This window comes from Aspergillus multicolor, assembly GCF_047715735.1.
Source record: "Aspergillus multicolor strain CBS 133.54 unplaced genomic scaffold BDW74scaffold_55, whole genome shotgun sequence".
NCBI classification, from domain to species: domain Eukaryota; kingdom Fungi; phylum Ascomycota; class Eurotiomycetes; order Eurotiales; family Aspergillaceae; genus Aspergillus; species Aspergillus multicolor.
Window position 1 is genome coordinate 20,813 of NW_027396006.1, and position 19,611 is coordinate 40,423.

The 19,611-nt window shown below is 52.4% G+C and overlaps 9 protein-coding genes across 9 annotated transcripts; 6 read left to right on the plus strand and 3 right to left on the minus strand.

The window, feature by feature from the left end:
- Positions 1 to 185: 185 nt before the first annotated feature.
- Positions 186 to 1,820, minus strand: BDW74DRAFT_184061 (uncharacterized protein; the record flags this gene model as incomplete). The annotated part of the gene is made up of 1 exon (XM_073730694.1): positions 186 to 1,820. The coding sequence occupies one exon, from the start codon at positions 1,818 to 1,820 to the stop codon at positions 186 to 188; it is 1,635 nt and encodes a 544-aa protein (XP_073577786.1).
- A 715-nt stretch (positions 1,821 to 2,535) lies between these two features.
- Positions 2,536 to 3,412, plus strand: BDW74DRAFT_164065 (uncharacterized protein). Its single transcript, XM_073726200.1, has 2 exons — positions 2,536 to 2,646; positions 2,706 to 3,412. The coding sequence occupies exons 1-2, from the start codon at positions 2,559 to 2,561 to the stop codon at positions 3,002 to 3,004; spliced, it is 387 nt and encodes a 128-aa protein (XP_073577787.1). The 5' UTR covers positions 2,536 to 2,558; the 3' UTR covers positions 3,005 to 3,412.
- Positions 3,413 to 4,865: 1,453 nt separating this feature from the next.
- On the plus strand, positions 4,866 to 6,673 carry BDW74DRAFT_189540 (uncharacterized protein; the record flags this gene model as incomplete). Its single annotated transcript, XM_073731995.1, has 6 exons — positions 4,866 to 5,020; positions 5,082 to 5,169; positions 5,236 to 5,456; positions 5,522 to 5,706; positions 5,780 to 6,164; positions 6,240 to 6,673. 6 exons carry the CDS (start codon positions 4,866 to 4,868, stop codon positions 6,667 to 6,669), a joined length of 1,464 nt encoding a protein of 487 aa, XP_073577788.1. The 3' UTR covers positions 6,670 to 6,673.
- A 1,044-nt stretch (positions 6,674 to 7,717) lies between these two features.
- On the plus strand, positions 7,718 to 8,185 carry BDW74DRAFT_184064 (nuclear transport factor 2 family protein; the record flags this gene model as incomplete). The annotated part of the gene is made up of 1 exon (XM_073730695.1): positions 7,718 to 8,185. The coding sequence occupies one exon, from the start codon at positions 7,718 to 7,720 to the stop codon at positions 8,183 to 8,185; it is 468 nt and encodes a 155-aa protein (XP_073577789.1).
- A 557-nt stretch (positions 8,186 to 8,742) lies between these two features.
- On the plus strand, positions 8,743 to 9,037 carry BDW74DRAFT_184065 (uncharacterized protein; the record flags this gene model as incomplete). Its single annotated transcript, XM_073730696.1, has 2 exons — positions 8,743 to 8,940; positions 9,014 to 9,037. The coding sequence occupies 2 exons, from the start codon at positions 8,743 to 8,745 to the stop codon at positions 9,035 to 9,037; spliced, it is 222 nt and encodes a 73-aa protein (XP_073577790.1).
- A 1,859-nt stretch (positions 9,038 to 10,896) lies between these two features.
- Positions 10,897 to 11,379, plus strand: BDW74DRAFT_184066 (uncharacterized protein; the record flags this gene model as incomplete). Its single annotated transcript, XM_073730697.1, has 1 exon — positions 10,897 to 11,379. The coding sequence occupies one exon, from the start codon at positions 10,897 to 10,899 to the stop codon at positions 11,377 to 11,379; it is 483 nt and encodes a 160-aa protein (XP_073577791.1).
- A 485-nt stretch (positions 11,380 to 11,864) lies between these two features.
- On the plus strand, positions 11,865 to 12,926 carry BDW74DRAFT_184067 (uncharacterized protein; the record flags this gene model as incomplete). The annotated part of the gene is made up of 2 exons (XM_073730698.1): positions 11,865 to 12,218; positions 12,366 to 12,926. The coding sequence occupies 2 exons, from the start codon at positions 11,865 to 11,867 to the stop codon at positions 12,924 to 12,926; spliced, it is 915 nt and encodes a 304-aa protein (XP_073577792.1).
- Positions 12,927 to 13,083: 157 nt separating this feature from the next.
- Positions 13,084 to 14,743, minus strand: BDW74DRAFT_184068 (uncharacterized protein; the record flags this gene model as incomplete). The annotated part of the gene is made up of 4 exons (XM_073730699.1): positions 13,084 to 14,151; positions 14,202 to 14,350; positions 14,399 to 14,543; positions 14,600 to 14,743. 4 exons carry the CDS (start codon positions 14,741 to 14,743, stop codon positions 13,084 to 13,086), a joined length of 1,506 nt encoding a protein of 501 aa, XP_073577793.1.
- A 425-nt stretch (positions 14,744 to 15,168) lies between these two features.
- BDW74DRAFT_171756 (Zn(II)2Cys6 transcription factor) lies at positions 15,169 to 17,927 on the minus strand (the record flags this gene model as incomplete). The annotated part of the gene is made up of 5 exons (XM_073727360.1): positions 15,169 to 15,271; positions 15,332 to 16,669; positions 16,715 to 17,116; positions 17,174 to 17,352; positions 17,844 to 17,927. 5 exons carry the CDS (start codon positions 17,925 to 17,927, stop codon positions 15,169 to 15,171), a joined length of 2,106 nt encoding a protein of 701 aa, XP_073577794.1.
- Between the last annotated feature and the right edge of the window lie 1,684 nt (positions 17,928 to 19,611).

Here is a 19,611-nt window from a genome sequence, read left to right on the forward strand (position 1 = left end):
GTAGAGAAGAAGGAAAACGCTAAGAAAATGTACCGGAAATCCTGAACAAAAGAAAATATGAAAGAGAACATTGAATTGAAAAGCACATGAGGTTCAAGAATCTCCTTCTCCATCTCAACAGGCTTCGTAACTCAGATGAAGACATTGAAGTTAGTCAAGCTCCGCCAAAAACACCGACATGACGCTCACTCAAAAGCCTCACCAACCCCCACCATCCGCGCCATAGCATCCATAATCTCAACCGGCCCATCCTCCTCCAAAAAAACAGCCTTCACCTGCCGCTTAGTCGAAGACGCCCAGAGCACCGTATTCTCCAGCTCATAGTGCAAATTAAACCGCATCATCGATTCCTCCCACATAACATCATTCAGACGCGGATGCGCATACAGCCCCAACTCCTTGACATTCGGCGGGGGATGCGAGACAAGCCGGTAGGGGTGCCAATGCTGACACTTCAGCGCGACAAGGATCCACAGCGAGATATTCAGCTTCGTCAGTTTGGGAAACTCGGCGAGAGATATGCACATATTCCGGTTGTGGTACCAGCAGTCGAGACCCAGGTTCACTCTGCGGTCGTCGACGGTTTGCTGGATGTCGAGGGATTCTAGCTGGTGGCGGAGATGATGAAGGACAGCCCAGATGGGGCTGTAGATGCGGCTGTTTAGGTTTTGGGGTGCGATGTGCGGGAGTGTCATTGTGATATGCCGGAGGTTGCTCGTTAGGTTCTCGCTTGGAAGACCTGCTAGGCGTGTGAGGCCCCAGAGGAGGTTTTTGACGCGGAGGTTGGACAGTGTCAATGTTTCGATTGGGATGCGCACGTTGCCGTCGAGGTATCCCGGTGTGAGTTGGATATTGGCGCCGGGACTCTGGACGGTGAGCTTCTTTAGTTTGGGGAGCAGGTGGAAGGGATACTGGTCACCTAGGACGAAGATCCCGGGGCTTTTCAATGCAGGAGAGAACGCCGGGCCTAGGGTGAGGGTTTGCAGATTCTGCAGTGGGAGCTCGTTGATTGTGGATCTCGAGTCTGGGGTGCATGTGGTGGGAACATTGTCGTCCTTTTCGTCATCGTCATCGTCGGTATCGTCGGCAATATCAAGCTCTGCGCCCTCATCGATATTGATATCAATCCCCTGCATTTGCATCTGCAGCATTATCCTCAAGGTGACTGCCCTGTTGACAATGCAGTGGATGAACCTATCCTCCGGATGAACATGGACATCAAGGCTGTTCACATTGGGACAAAGCGCAATAACAAGTGCCGTGAGCAGATGCGTGTATTTCGTCCAGGGCACGATATCCAGCAACGTCTTGTGGCCGAACAGAGGCGGATTCCACGCAAGAAGCAGGTCGGGGTGCATATCCGCGATTCCGGCCTGCGCGAGTGCATCAATAATCCAGCGATGATTTTCACGAGCGAGGGCGCGGAGCATGCTGAAGAAGCGCTGCCATTCGGGGCGCAGGGCTTGCGCGAGGATGGGCTCGACGAGGTGCGTTGTTGTCAGGGTGAGAGTGTAAACGAGCGAGGCGAGATCTGGCCGCCGGTGGATTGTGCGCAGGAAGCGCCAGAGTTTCCGGACGGCGGTTACCTCACCGGTGTAGGTGAAGGTGTTGTAGAGGGTTGGGGTGAAGAGGGTGTTCCAGCGCTTGTTGACGAGGCAGAGGGGGGCGATGGTCGATGGGATGTGGTTTGAGGTTTCGACTAGGTGCGTGGAGATCCTGTGGAGGATGGCGTCGGAGAGGTTGCTAATGTCGATATAGGTTTCTGGTGAGAGAGTCATCTGGGAGAGAGGGGACTTGGTGGTCTTTTTCGGGGTAGCCATTTTTGACGATACTCATACTCAAATGATCAAAAATTTATTATTCAAGGAACAAGCTCCGGATTTTGAGACGGAATTGGGTCAGCTTAAGCTGAATCTCGACAACCCGTAACGATGGCTTCACTCGGGACTTTGACATCGGATCGGACGGAGGAAAGAACAAGGGACGATATGGAATGATTAGAGCGTTGGGATTGACAGAGTTGACAGAGATTGATGGTGGCTTTTATATTCATCTTCAGGAGTTCGGGACGAATTCATAGTGCAAGTGAATGGATCCATGAAGTGAATTGACAGTAGAGGGACTACCAAACTTCAGAGGCTGGAAGTGCAACACATTCACCACGATAACATATATGTAGAGACTACATGGAGACTCCTGGGCATTATCAATGAAAAGCCAATTCACCAGAAACAGATTGTTGAGGCTGGTTGTTCAGTGGATGGTATGGAGAGCGCATGAAATAGGCAAGATCACGCGGTGAAACTATAGTTATAGTGTACGGGAAGCTACACCACTTTTTAGCCATAAGGAAGTCTGCATCCAAATGGACCAATGTTCAATCATATGTATATTTCCCAGTCTGTTAGAAATGAAGCTTTTCGAAGATCTTTGTAGAGCCTGAGCTATAAATAGCCCGCGCTAACTATATCCGGCTAGCGCCATCCCTCCTCTCCTCAGCTCCGATTTCGCGTGATTTCAGCTCCACGCCATCCTCTTATCTCCATCATCACATCGCCATGGCCATCCCCGCCCTGACCATGCGATTCAAACTGCCATCGCTAACAATATGCCTATCCACTCTACTCCTGATCATCCTCACCATCGGTATCCTCTCCCTTCCCCTTTTCCCCCCTCAACCACCCCCCACTAACCTCACCCCATAGCCTTCCTAACAACCCGCAAGCCCGACCCCATAATGTCCGCCAGTCAGGCCGAAGAATGCGTTGACTGCGTGCACTACGTCTCGCGCGTCGAAGGCCGTATCCTACGCATGAAGACCGTCAGCGAAAACCCGCAGTTCTTCCGGTACGCGCTCGACAAGTCGTGTCGTGGGCAGATGTATCTTGCGGGTCACTGCCAGAAATTCAGACGCGAGTTTAAGAAGGATGTTGCGAGGTTTATGGTTGATTTTCTCGAGGAGGAGCCGTATGAGGCTTGTGTTGCTATTAAGTCTTGTCGGTAGGCTACTACCTTGGTACTTGGAGGGTTTGAGCGAGGATGGAGGGTCTCTTGCTGGCGAGAATTTTGGGTTGGCGTTTACGGTTACTTGTTCTTATAGGTGGTTCATTGCTTATTATGATGGTACTTGTTTTGATTTGATATTCATGATTTGTATATACTTCGACGCGGTGTATATATGGCGGGAGTCGGGCTTATGTACAGGGGATGCGTCAGGGATTTGTCATGAAGAGGGCGCATCTCTTTCATTCATATATATTGACGGAATCCCTACAGCAGTTACTCTAACATCGCCATTTGATGAGTGTCATGCTTTAATATATTCTCGGAGAAATCATCACCGGGCTAATATGATAAGCGGACATCAAGGAGAACCAGTTTCAGGCGAACCGTCTTTAATCCCCAGGTTTTGAAGAAAGGCCAAGGACTGGCTAGCAGGCTCGGCTCGTATTTCCCCAGAAGTCTCGCCCCGGATCTGCCAAGATCTCACCGTTCTCTGCCAAGCCATGGCTGACTGAAGGGGCCTCTAATCTCTTTGATATTGTGGAGGCGGGGGTGATATCGAGATAGGGGTTGTCGCAGTGGGGAATCGTCCAGTTCCTGTCTTGACCTCAGATTTGTGAGCCGCTTTCTCCCTGTATTTTTTATGCATCGACTGTGTTACCTCAACTTATCCGTCGGCGCTTATCACTGCCAACCTGAAAGTCCCTTAGAGAAAGAACGAAGCAACGCCTCATCGCCACGCTCCTTCCTCCTCATCATCATCCATCTCGCCAAGTCCTTTCAATCCTCATCCTTATCCCCATCAAACCCATCCGTCCGGGGTCCCCGCAGGAGAAAAGGAACCCAAAAGACTCAATTCCGTATCCTTCAAGCCCCAAGCCGGAGGTATACCCCCATCCGCTCTACGGCGTCTTGGTCAACCGCCACAGCCTGCCACACGGCTCCTCTCGATCAGTACTACACGTCCAGGTGCGCATTACACCAGAATCCTTCCGGCCTCGTCAGCGCGGCAACCTGTCAACGAGCCCCAAAATTGCGCCGCCAAGCGCCAAGGCCTTCTAGAGGTGCTGGTGCATATGTGATTGGTAGGGGCTGCGACACGGCGGCTGACTTGCGTCGCGGTGTTGCACGGATGCACGGGGTGATTTGGACAGTCTGGAAGGAGAAGAGTTAGCTGGATTCAGGTCTGTGGGACAAGGATGGGTTGCTTGGTTGTGAGTGTCTTTGGGTGATGGGCGTTTTGATTCGAACCAGCCGGTTCAGCAAGTAAGGGGGTCCGGAAGGTAAGGTTATGGCTTAACCTTTGCGGCTGGCTTTGATCCTGGGTCCGGAATTTGTTTGCGCTCTCAAAGCGTCAGCGCTCAGGCCAGCCTTGCAGCCAAAAGCTGGGGTGGTTGAGAAGCCAAAGCCCAGACTCCCAACGTCCTGGACCCAGCCCAGGATGCCACATTCCTTGCTTATCTCTTCCCTTGAGCCTAATCCCATCTCGCCCAGAGGGTTTGGGGCCAGCGCATTGGCTGGACGGCGGGAAGATGACAGATCCCTTACCCTCACTGGCCAGGCCCGTCCATTCCTCCGCGTGGCATACGCATGCCGCTCCTGAGCCATTGCGCTCAACACGACCGGCCCAACACTGTGGAGCTACTGTCGCTGCTGTCAGGCTCAGGTTCAGCCCGGGGTCTCAGTTCAAATGACAATCCTAGCTCAAGAGCAAGGGGTCCGCTCCGTGCTGATCATATAAGTGGGCCTGTCCCCCGCGGAGAAATCAGGCTGGCTTTGTTGTCTTACCCTTCTCTTCCTTTAGTCCCTTGATTTCCTTCTCCATTCTCTTGCGGCCCATTGACTTCGACATGTCAGGCACAATGGAGGATAAGAAGATCCCCCTCGACAATGGGAGCAGCGAGGAGCTTGAGCGCGGCTCGAATTCCGTTGCGGGTGGCTTTGACACGCTTGCGACGAAGAAGTTGATTCGCAAGATTGATCTTGTTTTGATTCCGTGGCTTGCGTTGCTGTATTTGTACGCGCGACTTACCTCACTCCTCTATTTTTCCTATCAAAACGCGTATTAACGAGCACAGGCTGAGTTTCCTCGACCGCACAAACATCGGCAATGCCCGCCTCGCTGGCCTCGAAGATGACCTGGGCATGTCCGGCCTCGACTACAATGTCCGTCCAACCAACTCTCCTTCCCTTGAGGTTCTTCAAACTATCCACTAACCCATTGTCGCGTAGGTCGCCCTCGCAATATTCTTCCCCTTCTACGTCGCCGCCGAAATCCCCTCAAACATCATGATGAAGCGCTCGCGTCCCTCCCTCTGGATCCCATCAATCATGATCGCCTGGGCCGTCGTCTGCAGTCTCATGGGTCTGGTAAGCAGCTACGCCGGGTTGCTCGTTGCGCGTGCGGCGCTCGGTATCGCGGAGGGTGGGCTGTTCCCCGGTGTGACATTCTAGTACGTTCGCCTTTTCCGTCGCTTATTCAATTTCAAGATGCGCCGTGCTAATGGGATGAGTGTAGTATAACAATGTGGTACAAGCGCCACGAGTGTGGCCTGCGCATGGCAATCTTCTTCTCGGCCGCAACAGCAGCCGGAGCCTTCGGTGGCCTGCTCGCGCGCGGCATCGGCGAGATGGACGGCATCGGAGGAAAGGGCGGATGGGCGTGGATTTTCATTATCGAGGGTATCATCACCTTCATTGTCGGTGCGTCCGTCCCTTTCCCCTAACACCCCTCATACACCGTCAACCCTTACTAACAAAGTGGTGCGCCGTGCAGCAATCGCCTCCTTCTACGTAATGAACGACTACCCCAGCACCGCCAAATTCCTCACCCCCTCCGAAAAAGCCGAAGTCGAGCGCCGGCTGCAAGAAGACCGCTCCTCCCTCGCCGACGAATACAACATGCGCTACTTCTGGGACGCCGTCAAGGACTGGAAGATCTGGGTGCACATGTTCATCACCGTCGGCGTGTACACCCCGCTGTACTCGTTCAGCCTGTTCCTCCCGACAATCGTGCAGTCTCTGGGGTACCAGAATGAGCGCGCGCAGCTCATGACCGTCCCGCCTTATGTCGTTGCCTGTGTGTTCTGTATTGGGGGTGGGTTCCTTGCGGATCGCCAGGGGCAGAGGGGGCTTTATATGATTTTCTTTAATATCGTTGCGTATGTCTCACCAACCCATTTCCCCCTGGGCGCTTTTGACCATTCTAGGCCAATAAGCTAATATGTTTATGTTAGTATAATCGGCTTCATAATGCTCATCAGCAGCGACAACAACGGCGTAAAATACGCAGGGACCTTCTTCGCCGCCTCCGGAATCTACCCGAACGTCCCGCAGGGCGTCGCCTGGAACGGGAACAACATCGGCGGGTCCTTTAAGCGCTCCGTCGGAATCGCAATGCACGTCGGCTGCGGGAATCTCGGTGGTGTGCTGTCGTCTTTCATCTACCGCAGCCAGGACAAGCCGCACTACCGCATTGGTCACGGCACGCTCATTGGTTGTCTGACTATGAGCACGATCCTATGTACGATCATGACGGTTTATCTGAGAAGGGAGAATGCACGTCGGGATCGCGAGTTCAAGGCTCCGAATGAGTATAGTGAGACGGAACGGGCGGCGGAGAGGGAGAAGGGGGATTATGCGAGTTTTTTTAGGTATACAGTTTGATGACCGGGCTGGGTATGGATGTTGGTGGAGAACCCGACTGGAAGGGACTCGGGAGGGACGGAGGGGATTTGGGCCCGGATACAAGCTACCTAACTACGTATATCTATATGGAGAGGCAGAGAAAGAGTTGCGAGATGGAGTGTATCGGTTCGTTCCAAGGTTACCTATACGTGCTGCAAAGCATTATTAGGGTCATAGTATGAATGCTTAATGGCAACTTGGACTTTTGCCTACGGTGTGCGATATCCGGCTTCCTCAATATTCAATATAGGTACCTAGGTAACGGCAATTAGCCGATATCCAGCTCTTTTCCTAGATCCCTACAGACGCAAGATTTCAACTGGTATTGCTCCCTTTAAAGCTCGTGCATGATCTTGACATCGTGGCTGTATTCCCACCTGCAGGACTGTACGTGGGGTTCATCTACAGGTCGCTAAGTACCCCGGCTACCTAAGTATCAAGGTATGGTACTAAGTGGCTCGGCCGCGTCTGGACAGTCAATTAAGATATAAGCAATGCCAAATCAATTTGCCAAGATTATTCAAATACTCTCACAAACAGTGGTTAATGGGATATTGGTTAGTATTGTGCAAGCAAAGGAAAAAACCCCAGGCTGATAGGTAGGTCTGTTCATTTACCTAGGTAAGCAGAGCAGCATTGATGTTTCATAGTACCTAAAGATTGTCCGGACTTTGCATGAATATCAATACGCATACGAGAAACCCAATGTTATAGATGCAGGGTCTACCCCGTACCATAGATCCACAATCCATTTGTCAGTTGCGTTACAGAAGTCTCCGACCCGGCTGAGATCTGAGTGGTCCGCGGATGGACTTTAGCCCGGACGGGAGAGAGTTACACCACGGCTTATATGTATGGTAGGTGAGTATCAGGGTGTGCAGGTGGTCCTATATACTAGCACAAAGAATGCTTTGGCCACGAGTCTCCCAAGCTTTAGAACTCACCTACGGACTCTTGACGCCTATCTGAATTCCATAATCGTTGACCCCCCTGCCCCGCAAGTCATATCTCAATATTTAACTTCAATATGGCCTCTACACCAGCACACACAGCCCGCTCAATCCTGCAGACCTTTTACACCGCCGAAACAGCCTACATGTCCCTACCCCCCGAATCCCGCTCCTTCGCCTCAATCGCCGCAATCATGGCCCCCGACTTCGAACTGCACCAAACGCCTGCACTTCCCTACGGCGGGATTTATCACGGCCCGCAGGGCATGGAAGACTGGATGAAGGTTATGGCGGGCTACTTTGATATCGTGGACATGCAGGATCCCGAGATCTTTGAGAAAGAGGGATCGGACCGCGTTGTTGTGCTGGGGACGGCGCATCTGAGGGTTCGGAAGACGGGGGAGGAGCTCCACATGCCGATTACGCAGGTTGTTAGGGTTGATTTGGAACGGGGGCTGTTGGTTGAATTGCGCCCGGCGTTTTGGGATGTTGAGAGGGTTTGTCGGGCGTTGGGGCATGAACCGAGTAAGGAGAAGAAGGCTTAGGAACATCAACGTAGAAACTCGTTCATGCTTCCAAATTTGTATATTGACATGATTGTTGTTACTCAATCGATGTTTTCAGATTCAGCGATGATGGTACATTTGGTATCATGATCTTTTTTTTTTTTTTTTTTTTTTGCTCAAAATTCTCCCCGGAGAAACCGGCGTCCTCCATAGCTCTACTTGGTTACCTCACCAGTAATCGTTATCGATATTGAAGTTCCGAATCGTCCCAGCTTGTCTCTGACAGTGTAAGGGATAAGTATACCATGGTAAAATGTAACGTTCTTCGTACGGTTCGGTGGCGTTCCAAGGCCATGGATGCAACCCACCGGCCCGGCCCTTCCGCGACCAAGTCATGCACGTCACGATGGCTGAAGTAGATGAATTCCTGCAAGAAAAACGAAAGAATCGCTATTCTCCGGTTCTTGGTACGGATATAAAAGACGCAATCAATCTTGATCTCTAGTCATTAACTCTGACCACCTCGATAAATCATCTCCAACACTTCTTCCTTATTTTTCCTCAGTCTCTCGGCCACCCCGTCTACCCCCATCACCATGAAGCTCTCTACCATGTCCGTCTTGATATCGCTCGCGGCTTGTGTGATCGCCACGCCTCTACAGAGCCTCAACAACCGTGCCCTTGGTACCGAGAGTGATGCCAAAAACGAACAGGACACGGGCAATGCCCAGGCTCAAAGCAACGACGTCGTGCACGGGGCCGCGGAGAAGGACGGGGACATTGTGGATGATTTGGTATGTGCTGCTACACATTCGGTGCTCTCGATTCTGTTTGGGGCGTTGGGTCGAATACTGATGAGACTTCTAGCTTGATGTCCTGGGCCTGAAATAGACCGATTACCATCTCTGATATCAACTGGGGAGTGAAGCTCTGGAGCTGCAGTACGTTATGGGCGGATTAAAGTAGGATCTATCGACGGTGCAAGAGCGGTCACTGGGGAAGGACTGCATAGGGTTGGGCTTCTTGTTGGATGTAGCACACATGGGAAGATAGCTAAATCACCGGGCGGGTTCTTAGACGAACAGACAGCCTTTGACCCGGGCAGCTGGTTGAATAGATTAAGAATAAAATCATTCTTACGCTGGAGATTCCGGTAATGTACCCAGCTGCAGACAAACGACACAAACACTGTGATGTAGACGAAAGTGAATACATTTATTTGAAATCAATATTCAAAAGGGAAATATCGATCCTGTGGTACTGCACCGAGGGTCAAGATCCGCGCACCAAGCTTGCACATACCACGGCAGCAGCCCTAACAGATGCTTGGATGTTTAGACGGAACTAAACCTTGGCCAAAGTTGATGGTGGTTGAAAGTCCGAGAACTGAATTTATAGCGCCCAAATTACCATATACTGGGGAATATTCCGACCTAGGAATTTAATTAAGAAAATGTGTACTATCTATCTAGGTGGATAGTAGTAACAATGTGCCAGGTTACGTGAGGAACTTCTCCACTATACCCCCTCTGACCTGCAGATTATCAAAACCTCCACTCCTTGAAATCTCACGGAAAAAGCAATATTTCTTTTAAACGGCGGTATTCTGGTTACAAGAACTGCCGAGCTCTTTATAATCAAGTCGTTTGATAATGAAATATCCGCTAGTACTATCAATTACAAGGCAGGCTACTTTTCTCTTATATGCATGCTAGAAGTGGTATAAAGTACATAGGTATGATACACGCACCGAGGTCGGCATAGACGCACTGCATCTAGGCGGGTAGGTGATTTTAGTTACACAGAATAGGGCAGCAACGCCTTTGTTCAGTGCTTTTCTTAGGCAGCTTCTTTAGCCCACAGAATTCCTTCGTCCCCTCCTCCCCAGCTGCCTTCTAAGGCTTTACTAGTGTTTTCATCCCTCCTCAATATCTTTGTTATAGCGTTTTGTTCGCCGGTCTCTCCACAGTGGAAGGCGACTATCACACTATCCACACTTCCCAGCGAATTACATCTTCTTATCGCGAGTTACCTCGCCTGCCAAAAAGACATCCTCAGGCTAGCATCCTGCTCCCGACGGCTTCACGACTTCTTAATACCAACTGTTTACCGTCAACCCGTGATACGAGGCCATGCCGTTGGAGGGTGTCTTGTCTGTTTCACCCATGTGATCATCAAATCACCAAAACTTGCACAACACGTCCGTGCCCTGTCACCTGCAATCGATTCAAGGAGTCGTGGCGAGTGCCTCTGGAAAATACAAAACGATGAAAACATCATCTATACCACGGTGAGAGGCTTGGCTGAGACGGAGGAGGAGTTTAAGAGCTGGAAAGCAAGCCTCGACGATGTTGATGAAGATCCCTGGCTAGCGATCATATTGTCTTTCCTGCCGAATCTAGAGCGCTTGAGTGTCGACTTCAGCTTCAGCGTGACTAATACGCAAACGATGGTAAAGAGGATATCACAAGGAGGACCATACAGGAACACAATTGGCGATGGCTCATCAACTGCCGCTCTCCCGCCTTAGGGAAGTCCACATCTCATGGTGAAGCGGGGTCGGCATCACAACGCCCAACGTGCTCCCTTTTTTCAGACTTCCATCAATGCGCAAGTTCTCCGGGTACATCATCACAGATGCAACTACAGATGACTTTCCCGAAGATTAAGATATTGATGACCATGACCACGCGCATGACCCAGGCAACGATGCCACCGGCGTATCAGGTATTACCAACCTCAGCCTGCAGATGAGCAATTCCCAGCGCGGCTTCTGCGACCTTATACGTGCTTGTGAGCAATTACAGACCTTTGCATATATCCATTCGGACAATTGCAGCTACTGCTCGTTAATCTTCAACCCATTAAAGTTCTATCACCCGCTCAGCAAGCACAAGAACACATTGCAGGAACTGACGTTGCACGCCGAGCACGAGTACTTCTTATATGACGCTGCGGGTCTATCTGAGGCGTTCCTCGGCTCGCTCAAAGAGTTATCTGTTCTAAGACGTCTGCATCTGCGAGCGCTGAACATTATCAACTGGCAGGAAATGGAGTCTCTACTTGATGTACTACCGTCATTTTTCAAATCCCTCATCATGGATGACCTTGACCTCTGTACGCCTAGGCAACAACAAGTCCTAGTCACACACACACCGGAGAACTCGTTTCCAATGCCGGACAAGGGTTGGAATACCCTGATCTCACCAAGCTTGAATTCCGAGGAGCCTTGAATGAGGCCGAGGATGAGAATACACAAACCCGCAACCGTGTACCACAGCCGAGAACGCTAATGGGTTGTCTATCAGACCGCGTTATATCGAGATGACGGCAAGATTTAGCCTACTATGCCCCGAGAAAGGGTGGATTTCCGTCTGCGTACACATCTGGGGCCCATGTAAGGGGCTGGGCCATTTGAACTGGATGCTGGCAGTTCACTCTACTACCATAGTACCTAGCCGCCTACCTACCTACCTACATCGAGGGCAAATTAATCACGACCTTAACTTCCCCTTGAATTCGAGTAGACGCGTCTGGTATACCACGCTAGCCTCCAAGTCGCGTTAGCCGTGGAAGAAGAGGGCGGGGTATCTTTAGCGAGAAGTCTAAGTTCTTTGTTTCCCATCCCCAGCTCGTCGCTGGCGTTGATCCCACCTATTTAAGCCATAGCTTCACCTCCCTTTCACCCCTCTCCAATTTCACACAGCTTGGATACAAAATGCCGAACCAAGACCCCATCGGCGTCCACCTAGTCGGCAGCATCCCCCTCCCAACGGCAGAAACCGTCTTCAGAACCCTCCCCCAAGCCCTCCCATCCCGCCTGCACACCCTCCCAGACGGCGAAACAAGCACGCGCTACAACTGGATCGAATGGCAAACCCCCTGTTTTCCCCGCGAGACCCTGCGCCCTGTGCACGGCGGGATCGCTCTCCCTCCAAACCACCCAGGGCCCGACGTCTTCACAGCCGACTCCATCGGTCCAACGAACTACGATACCGCCGCGCTGTCCGCATACGCGCACTTCGTTTCCCTGCGAGAAGACGGAACGATTCCAGCGGACATCCGGTTCCAAGTAAGCCTGCCAACACCCTACGCCGTGATCCAAAGCCACCCGCGCCCCGAGTTTCACGCCCAATTCGAGCCGTGGTATGAGAAACGCATCCTTGAGTCTCTTTCCAATATCATAGCCACCATCCCCGCATCTGACCTCGCGATCTAGTGGGACGTCGCGGTTGAAGTTCTCGCACTGGAATACGAGTCCGGACGGTTGGAGAACGAGTTCTTCCGTCCGCATTTCATCAATGAGGATGGTGGGGTTAGGGCTGGTGTTCTCGCGCGCCTGCAGCGGATCTGTGCGGGTATTCCGGGCGACGTTGAGCTGGGCTTTCATTTTTGTTATGGGGATGCGGGGCATAGGCATTTTGTTGAGCCGGTCGATTTGGGGGTTGTTGTTGGGCTTGTTAATGGGGTTGTCGATGTTGTTGGTAGCATACGGGATATTGGCTGGGTGCATATGCCTGTTCCGAAGGGGCGGGATGATGAAGCGTATTTTGAGCCCTTGAGGGAGTTGAGGATTGCTCAGGAGACGAGGTTGTATTTGGGTCTTGTTCATACATTTGATCTTGAGGGGACGAGAAGGAGGATTAGGGCTGCGCAGGGGGTGGTGAAGAGAGGCTTTGGGGTTGCGACGGAGTGTGGCATTGGACGGACGCCAAAAGAGGTGTTAAAGAGTATACTGGAGATCTCGAGGGAGGTGGCTGCGACGATCGAGCGTCGGTGATGGAGATGACTGGGCAGTGTGATATTGGAATATTTTTATCGATTAATAGCAGACCATGCCAATGCCTGCACCTGGGCAGTCTGAAGCCCGTTTGACATTATGCTCTAGCACCTAACCAGGGAAGGGATCAACTCATTATTGGTCATTGTTATGTCCCTTAGATCTGATACCGAGCCCTAACAATAGCCTTCCCATCACCCGTAGCCATCGCAACATGATAAACATGATCCTTCGCCTTAACCCCATCCCCATCCTCGTTCCCACCATCCACACTACCCTCCTCAGCCAGCATCAAGCGTTTATTCTCCCTCGCCAACAAAACCCTCAAGAGCGCCGTACTCGCCATACAAACCGCCATAAGGGCCAGATTGACCGACCAAGCAACCACATACCGAGGCCCCGCGCTCTCGGGATAAAGGTACGGCGTCCAGACGAGCGCCGAGTTACCCAGGGAGTTATTCATTGCCAAACCGATAGCCCGCACCTTCTGCGGTCTTGCGGCAATGTTCGCCATCCATGCGTTCGAGATCATCATGCACCCGTATGTACCCGGGAGCATCATGAAGATGGCGACGTAGCGGGCGGCGGTGTTGGTCGTTGCAACGGTGATGATTATGCCTGTCACGGCAAAGGCATTGGGGATCAAGATTGAGGGGCTTCTTGTGGAGTAGCGGTCGGATAGGTAGCAGTTGACTAGGCAGACAAGAGCGGTTAGGACGTAAGGGGGTGCGGTAAGGAGGAGTGTTTCAATAGTGCCGAAGCCGAAGTTCTGCACAAGGGTTGGCAGGAAATTTGTTAAGGAAGCGACAGCCTGCAGACAGACTTGGCCGACGATGCACAGCCAGATGCGGTAGTTGCTGACGGCGAGCTTCGTGGCGTCCCAGGTTGAGAAGCCCTCGTCTTCTGTTCCAGCGTCTTCTGTTATGCGAATGATGCCGAGGGCGCGTTCTTCCGGCGACAGCCACTTAGTTGTACCGGGCCAGTCGGGGATGATGAAGCCTGTTAGAATGGCGAAGAGGACAGTGGCGGCTCCTTCAATTATGAAGAGCCAGCGCCATGAGGGGAGAGAGTGGTTCTTGAAGGCAGCTTCGATGCCTGCTGCGAAGAGACCACCGAAGGCACCGGCCAGCATGGCGGCGCAGTAGAAGACGGCCAGGCGAAAGCCGATTTCTTTGCGTGTGTACCAGCCGCTGAAGAGGAATGCGCAGCCGGCGAAGAAAGGAGCCTGACTAGGTCAGAGTTGTTAATGGGATCTGCAATACCTGATGGGCTCACCTCTGTGACACCAAGGATAAATCGACAAGCCACAAGTCCTGAGAAGTTCTGGACTGCCCCTGTAGCTCCGCTGGCTATGCTCCAGGCCACCATACAGACCGAGAGATAGATGCTTGGCCGAGTCAACGAGAGCAGCATGTTGCTGGGCACTTCGTCACATTAGTATTAGCAATATTCGTTGGAAAATATTGACTTACCTTGCATCAAAATGTACCCGATGAATGTGACGCTGAGGACGATATTGTACTGATATCCCGAGAGGTTGAGATCTTCCTCTAGGCCTTGTACACGGGCCTGAGGGAGCGCATTGCGGTCGACATAGTTCATCACGTACATCACCATCTAAGACCATTAGCAACTCTTCATGATCTCCCTCTCAGGGTCTAGTAGAGACTCACTAGAATTGGAAGCATCCGGAAATCAATCTTGCGGACGAACTTTCTTTCCTTGTCAGCGCGCTCCTCCGGAGTCCATGACTGCACGATCGACACGTAGGCAACGCCCTCGGGCGCCTGCAATGCTGCTTGCTGACCTAAACCCATGCTGTCCGGCGTTCTGGCTGGCCAACTGGATCCCTCGACGGTCGGGTATAGTAAAGACGTAGCCCTAGACCTCTACTTCCTGCGAGGAATTTGAATGTCCTCTTGATGGTTTCCCTCCCTCACCGATGTCGATGCGACCGTTCAGGGTTTATAAACGCACTGATAAGGGCCAGTCAACAACACACCGCTCCACACAGGTCCAGGGGTCCCCTTGATTCGACCAACCACACCCCGGATTCCCCGCTTCCCCGGAGCAGGGGCTGGGCCGTTGGAGATCCCACAGAATACTCGTTTCTTTGTTCTGGGGGGCCCAGTCACACGCTAAATGGGTGTGGCGATCGGAAAATCGGATGAGCCCCGGTTTATCGGACTGGGCGGAAAATGCACCGCGAGGACTGGGTAGAGTGGCCTCTCCATTAAGTCGGCTAGGGGTGAAACTGGGACGAAAGGAGATTATATACATCATTTGTCGCGTCTGTGCCGAAGGCCTCATATAGCAAGGCATCATTCATCAACGCCGAGTCCTCGCTGCCAAATGTGTAGGTCTCTGGCCCGCCAACATCCATTGAATACAGCGGTGGTATTGACCCTACTCCTTGTATGTCTCCGATATGGTTGATCGATGCAGGTGCATGCTCCAGGCGCAGGGAAGTCGCTGCATGTGAAGAATATGTGCCGGTTGGCCCTCTCTCCCACTCGTCAGCAGGCTCAACAACCCGGTCTTGAGCTGACTGCGGTTTGAGGCGTTGCAACATCTCGTTTAGCCCACGGGCAATGTGCTTGAGCAGATGTCGTTCTGATGTGATGGCGCTCTTCAGCAGACCAACAATTCGGCCCAGCAGGCGTGAAACAAAGGCATACTCAATGTTAAGTCCCATGAGCCGATTCCACTTGGTCGCGACCTTCATCAAAAAGACACTTGCCATTGCGATCATTGTATGCACGTACAGCGGCGCTCCGACCAGTGACCGCCGCAGATCGTCTTCTTCCAACAACATTGTGAGGATATTAGTTGCCGCCAAAACAGCCATATTGGCAATCTCCTTGCGATCGGCCGAGAGGCGACCGGATGAAGTCGAGACTCCGCGCACAGAGAGTGAATTGATTTGGAGCTTTGCAAAATACGAGTAGAGGACGAGCCCTCTCTGGGGAAAGCTGCCGATAACCGGGTTCGGTGGTTGACGTGGGTACCAGCGCATCCTCCATTCATCGATCTCGAGATTGTACCTGCGAAGCTCCTGCAGGTCAGACTCAGATAACATCGCCGCAGCTGATTCATTGCTCCTGTTTTCAGGAGTTGCGCCCGAAGAACCCAGGGTACCACCAGAACGGACATAGTCGAGATCAGGGAGCCGGCGCTCGGAGAAGCGATCATAGACACGGGTGAGAATTGACATCAAGCTCACCTGGCTCAGGATACGCGCGTCAAGAACATCGCATAGAGGACTGGCCAGGAACAACTCGTGTTCGCGGATTTGGATGCTCTCCGATACCATGGGTGGCCGACCGTAGGCGATGCTGAAGTGGTGATCGCAGACATAGAGCATGTACCACAGTCGAGCTTTCATGAAGTGGTCTCTGTCGCCATGTAATGCCTGCGAGAAGGATTGGTGGAGGTTAAGCTCAGTCGCAATTCGGATGGCATGGCCTGATAGCTTCCACGAGACCTCGGAGAGCCAGAAAGCTGCTATAAACAGGCCCCGTACATCATCGATAGAGTGGTACCGCGAGAACATGGACGAAGATATTAGGGACAAGAACTCTTTGTAGCAGGCATCGAACGTGGCGCCTGATGTTGGAATATGGAGGGCCGTGACGGTCAGGATCGTAGCTGCAAGAAGCTCAGAAGATTGGCGAACAGAGTTGAAGGACGAATGGATCTGCTCAAGTCCAATCCAGAGATAGTGGTTCAGGGTGTTATGGAAGCTGCAATAGTCAGATTGATACTCGGTCGCAGCGATCGGTACTTACACTCGATACAGCTCTTCTGCCTCACTCTCAGCAATGACTCCTCTCGAGATAAAGTCTTTCAATTCGCCCGTCTGTCCTGGTGAAGGCCTCACTGTCTTGGCCTTGTTGCTCCGGATGTTTCGGAGTCGGGTCACCTCGTAAAGACTCCCCATCGGTTCTTCAAGGGTGACCGGTTCGTTACCATCACTGGGCGGCTCGGGCGCAAGTGATGCCTCTCTGGTCATTGCCATCTGTGTATTGTCGTCGTCGCCTGAGCGCAAGGCAAGCGTCTCTGTTCGCTGATTCTGAGCGAAGGTCTGTAACTCCGGTACCGCTCGAGACAACGGCGACCGGGCCAAAACAGCATCAAGGGATGCTTTCATCTCGTAGATCTCTCGCCTCATGGCGTCGATCTTCTGCGACCTAGATCCGGATCAGTCTGATAACCAACGAGAATATGGATGGACATGGAGGACGAACTCCTCACTAGGCTCGCCATCATGAAGCTGAGTGACGACAGTATGATTCATCACACAGTGCAAGTTCCTTTTGAGGCAGTAGCGACACTTGCGACTGCCCACGGAGAGCTCGCATCGTATCTTGAGCTTCCTGCACTCATGGCCTGGACGGCAGGTGCCGGCTGCGTCAGTGGGCCCTTCCTAGATTGTACAGCATCATGGTCTTACAAGCTTTGGATTTTCTTCCTTGTCCCGGCTTCGTGCGAATGGGCCCTCCCTGTCCAGTGGGGGCTGACTCGGTAAGCTCCCCTATTGCATCGACCCCTGGCTGTGGCGGAGCCGCGACGGAGCTGTCAACGTTCAAAGCCATCAATACAACATGCGGTGAATGTGGCAGTGCTAGGTGGAAAATCGTAGAAGGAAAATCGGCGAAAGAACAAACAAGGGTCCCCAGAGCGGCTTTTGAACCGACATGCCGTCGTCGGCCTTTGTCCGATTTCCCGATGCCCTTTCTCCAAACCCCATCAACTGCGGTACAATACGAACCACCGGTATGTATATGAACCGTTTTTGTGCTTGAATAGGTAGGTACTGAGCAAACAATCTCCCTGATCATGATGGGCAGCCTCGAGACCTCGACCAAGATTGGGTTCATTGGCCTTGGAGCCATGGGCCTGGGGATGGCGACGGACCTCCAGCGTAGACCCCAGTATACCGTTACAGGGTTCGATATCTGGCAGCCTAGCCTGGACAAGTTCGTTGCGCGAGGTGGTCATGCTGCGAAGTCTCCTAGCGATGTTGCTCAGAGCAGTAAGATCCTCATCTGCATGGCAGCAACCGCCCAGCAGCTGGACTCTATCTTATTCGACAGCTCAGCAGTGGAGTGTACGTACCATATTTAGGGTATCTTTAGATCGCGTTACTGACTTCATTAGCATTACCAAAAGATGCGACCGTGGTGTTGAGCTCAACAGTCCCACCAACCTACTACGACACCCTCCCCTCTCGCATCGCGAGCATTGGCCGCCCCGACGTCGCCATTGTCGACGCCCCTGTTTCCGGTGGCACCCTTCGAGCAGCTAACGGGAGCTTGAGTATCTTCGCCGCTGGATCGGACGATGCACTTGCCCGGGCGGTAAGCCTACTGGATGATATGTCGGGGCAGCTATATATCATCTCGGGTGGCCTTGGAGCTGCCAGCAAGATCAAGATGGTCAACCAGCTACTGGTAGGTACGCACATCGCGGCCGCCTCAGAAGCCATTGGCTTTGCCGCGAAGGCCGGCCTAGATACCAGAGAAGTATTCGATATTATCCAGCATACATCGGGGAGCTCTTGGGCATGGGGAAACCGCGTGCCGCATATGCTCGACCAGGACTGGACGCCCTTGTCTGCTTTGAACATTTTTGTCAAGGACATGGTATGTTGACAATACATGGTCGCTACCCTTCAAACCCAGCCCAGCATATTCGTTAACTTCTCAATCAGGGCATTGTTGTCTCGACAGCGCGAGCTACCCAGTTCCCACTGCCAGTTGCATCCGTGGCAGAGCAATTGTGGATTTCAGCATCTGCCAAGGGATATGGCAAGGAAGACGACGCTGGACTGGTAAGAATTTTTCTGCAGGGAGCGGAAAATCCAAAGACCACCGAGCAACTGTCCCCCATTGACCCGTCCGAATTGGTTGATTCAACAACTGCCAAAATTGCCGTCCTCGGTCTCGATGACCTGGGACGTGATCTAGCGGTATCTCTTGCCAACAGTGGATTCAACGTTCACATTTATAACGACGATGACAACAAGATCGCGAACGTGCTTTCAAGGACTGATAGCATCCTGGTGCACAAGACACCTATTGCTACTTTGGAGGGTGCTGATGTTTTGGTACTAAGAGTCGAAAACTTCAATGAGGCAACAGACCTTCTCTACGGAACCAGTAACGCTGCCGAGGCTCTTGCTTCCAATGCAGTCGTATTATTGATCTCGACGGCCTCTCGCTCTCAAGTAAAAAGTCTTGAGAAGAGGCTTGCTGACTTGGGCACCGGCATTTCCCTGATCGATGCCCCGGTTTGCTACGGCGATTCTTCGAAGGAGAGCCGGAGCACGACGGTACGTGCGCATAGCCCATTCTGGAGTGTCTTTTAGCTAATAAATTGAGTAGATGCTTTATTCAGGCTCAGATACCGCCATTCGCGGAGCCAGCGGTATCCTCGCTGCCGTGGAAAATACATTCAACATCGTCCGACATGTAAGCGGAGGGCCGGGCGCCGCATCCACCGTCAAACTCATCGACCAGATGCTCTCGGGCATCCAGATCCTCGCCGCCGCCGAAGCCATGGCATTTGCATCCCACTTAGGTCTCAGTACATCACAGATATTTCACTTCGTCCGCAGTGCAGCGGCGTGGAGTTGGATGCTGGAGACGCGGGTGCCGATCATGCTGGAGGGTGCTTGGACTCT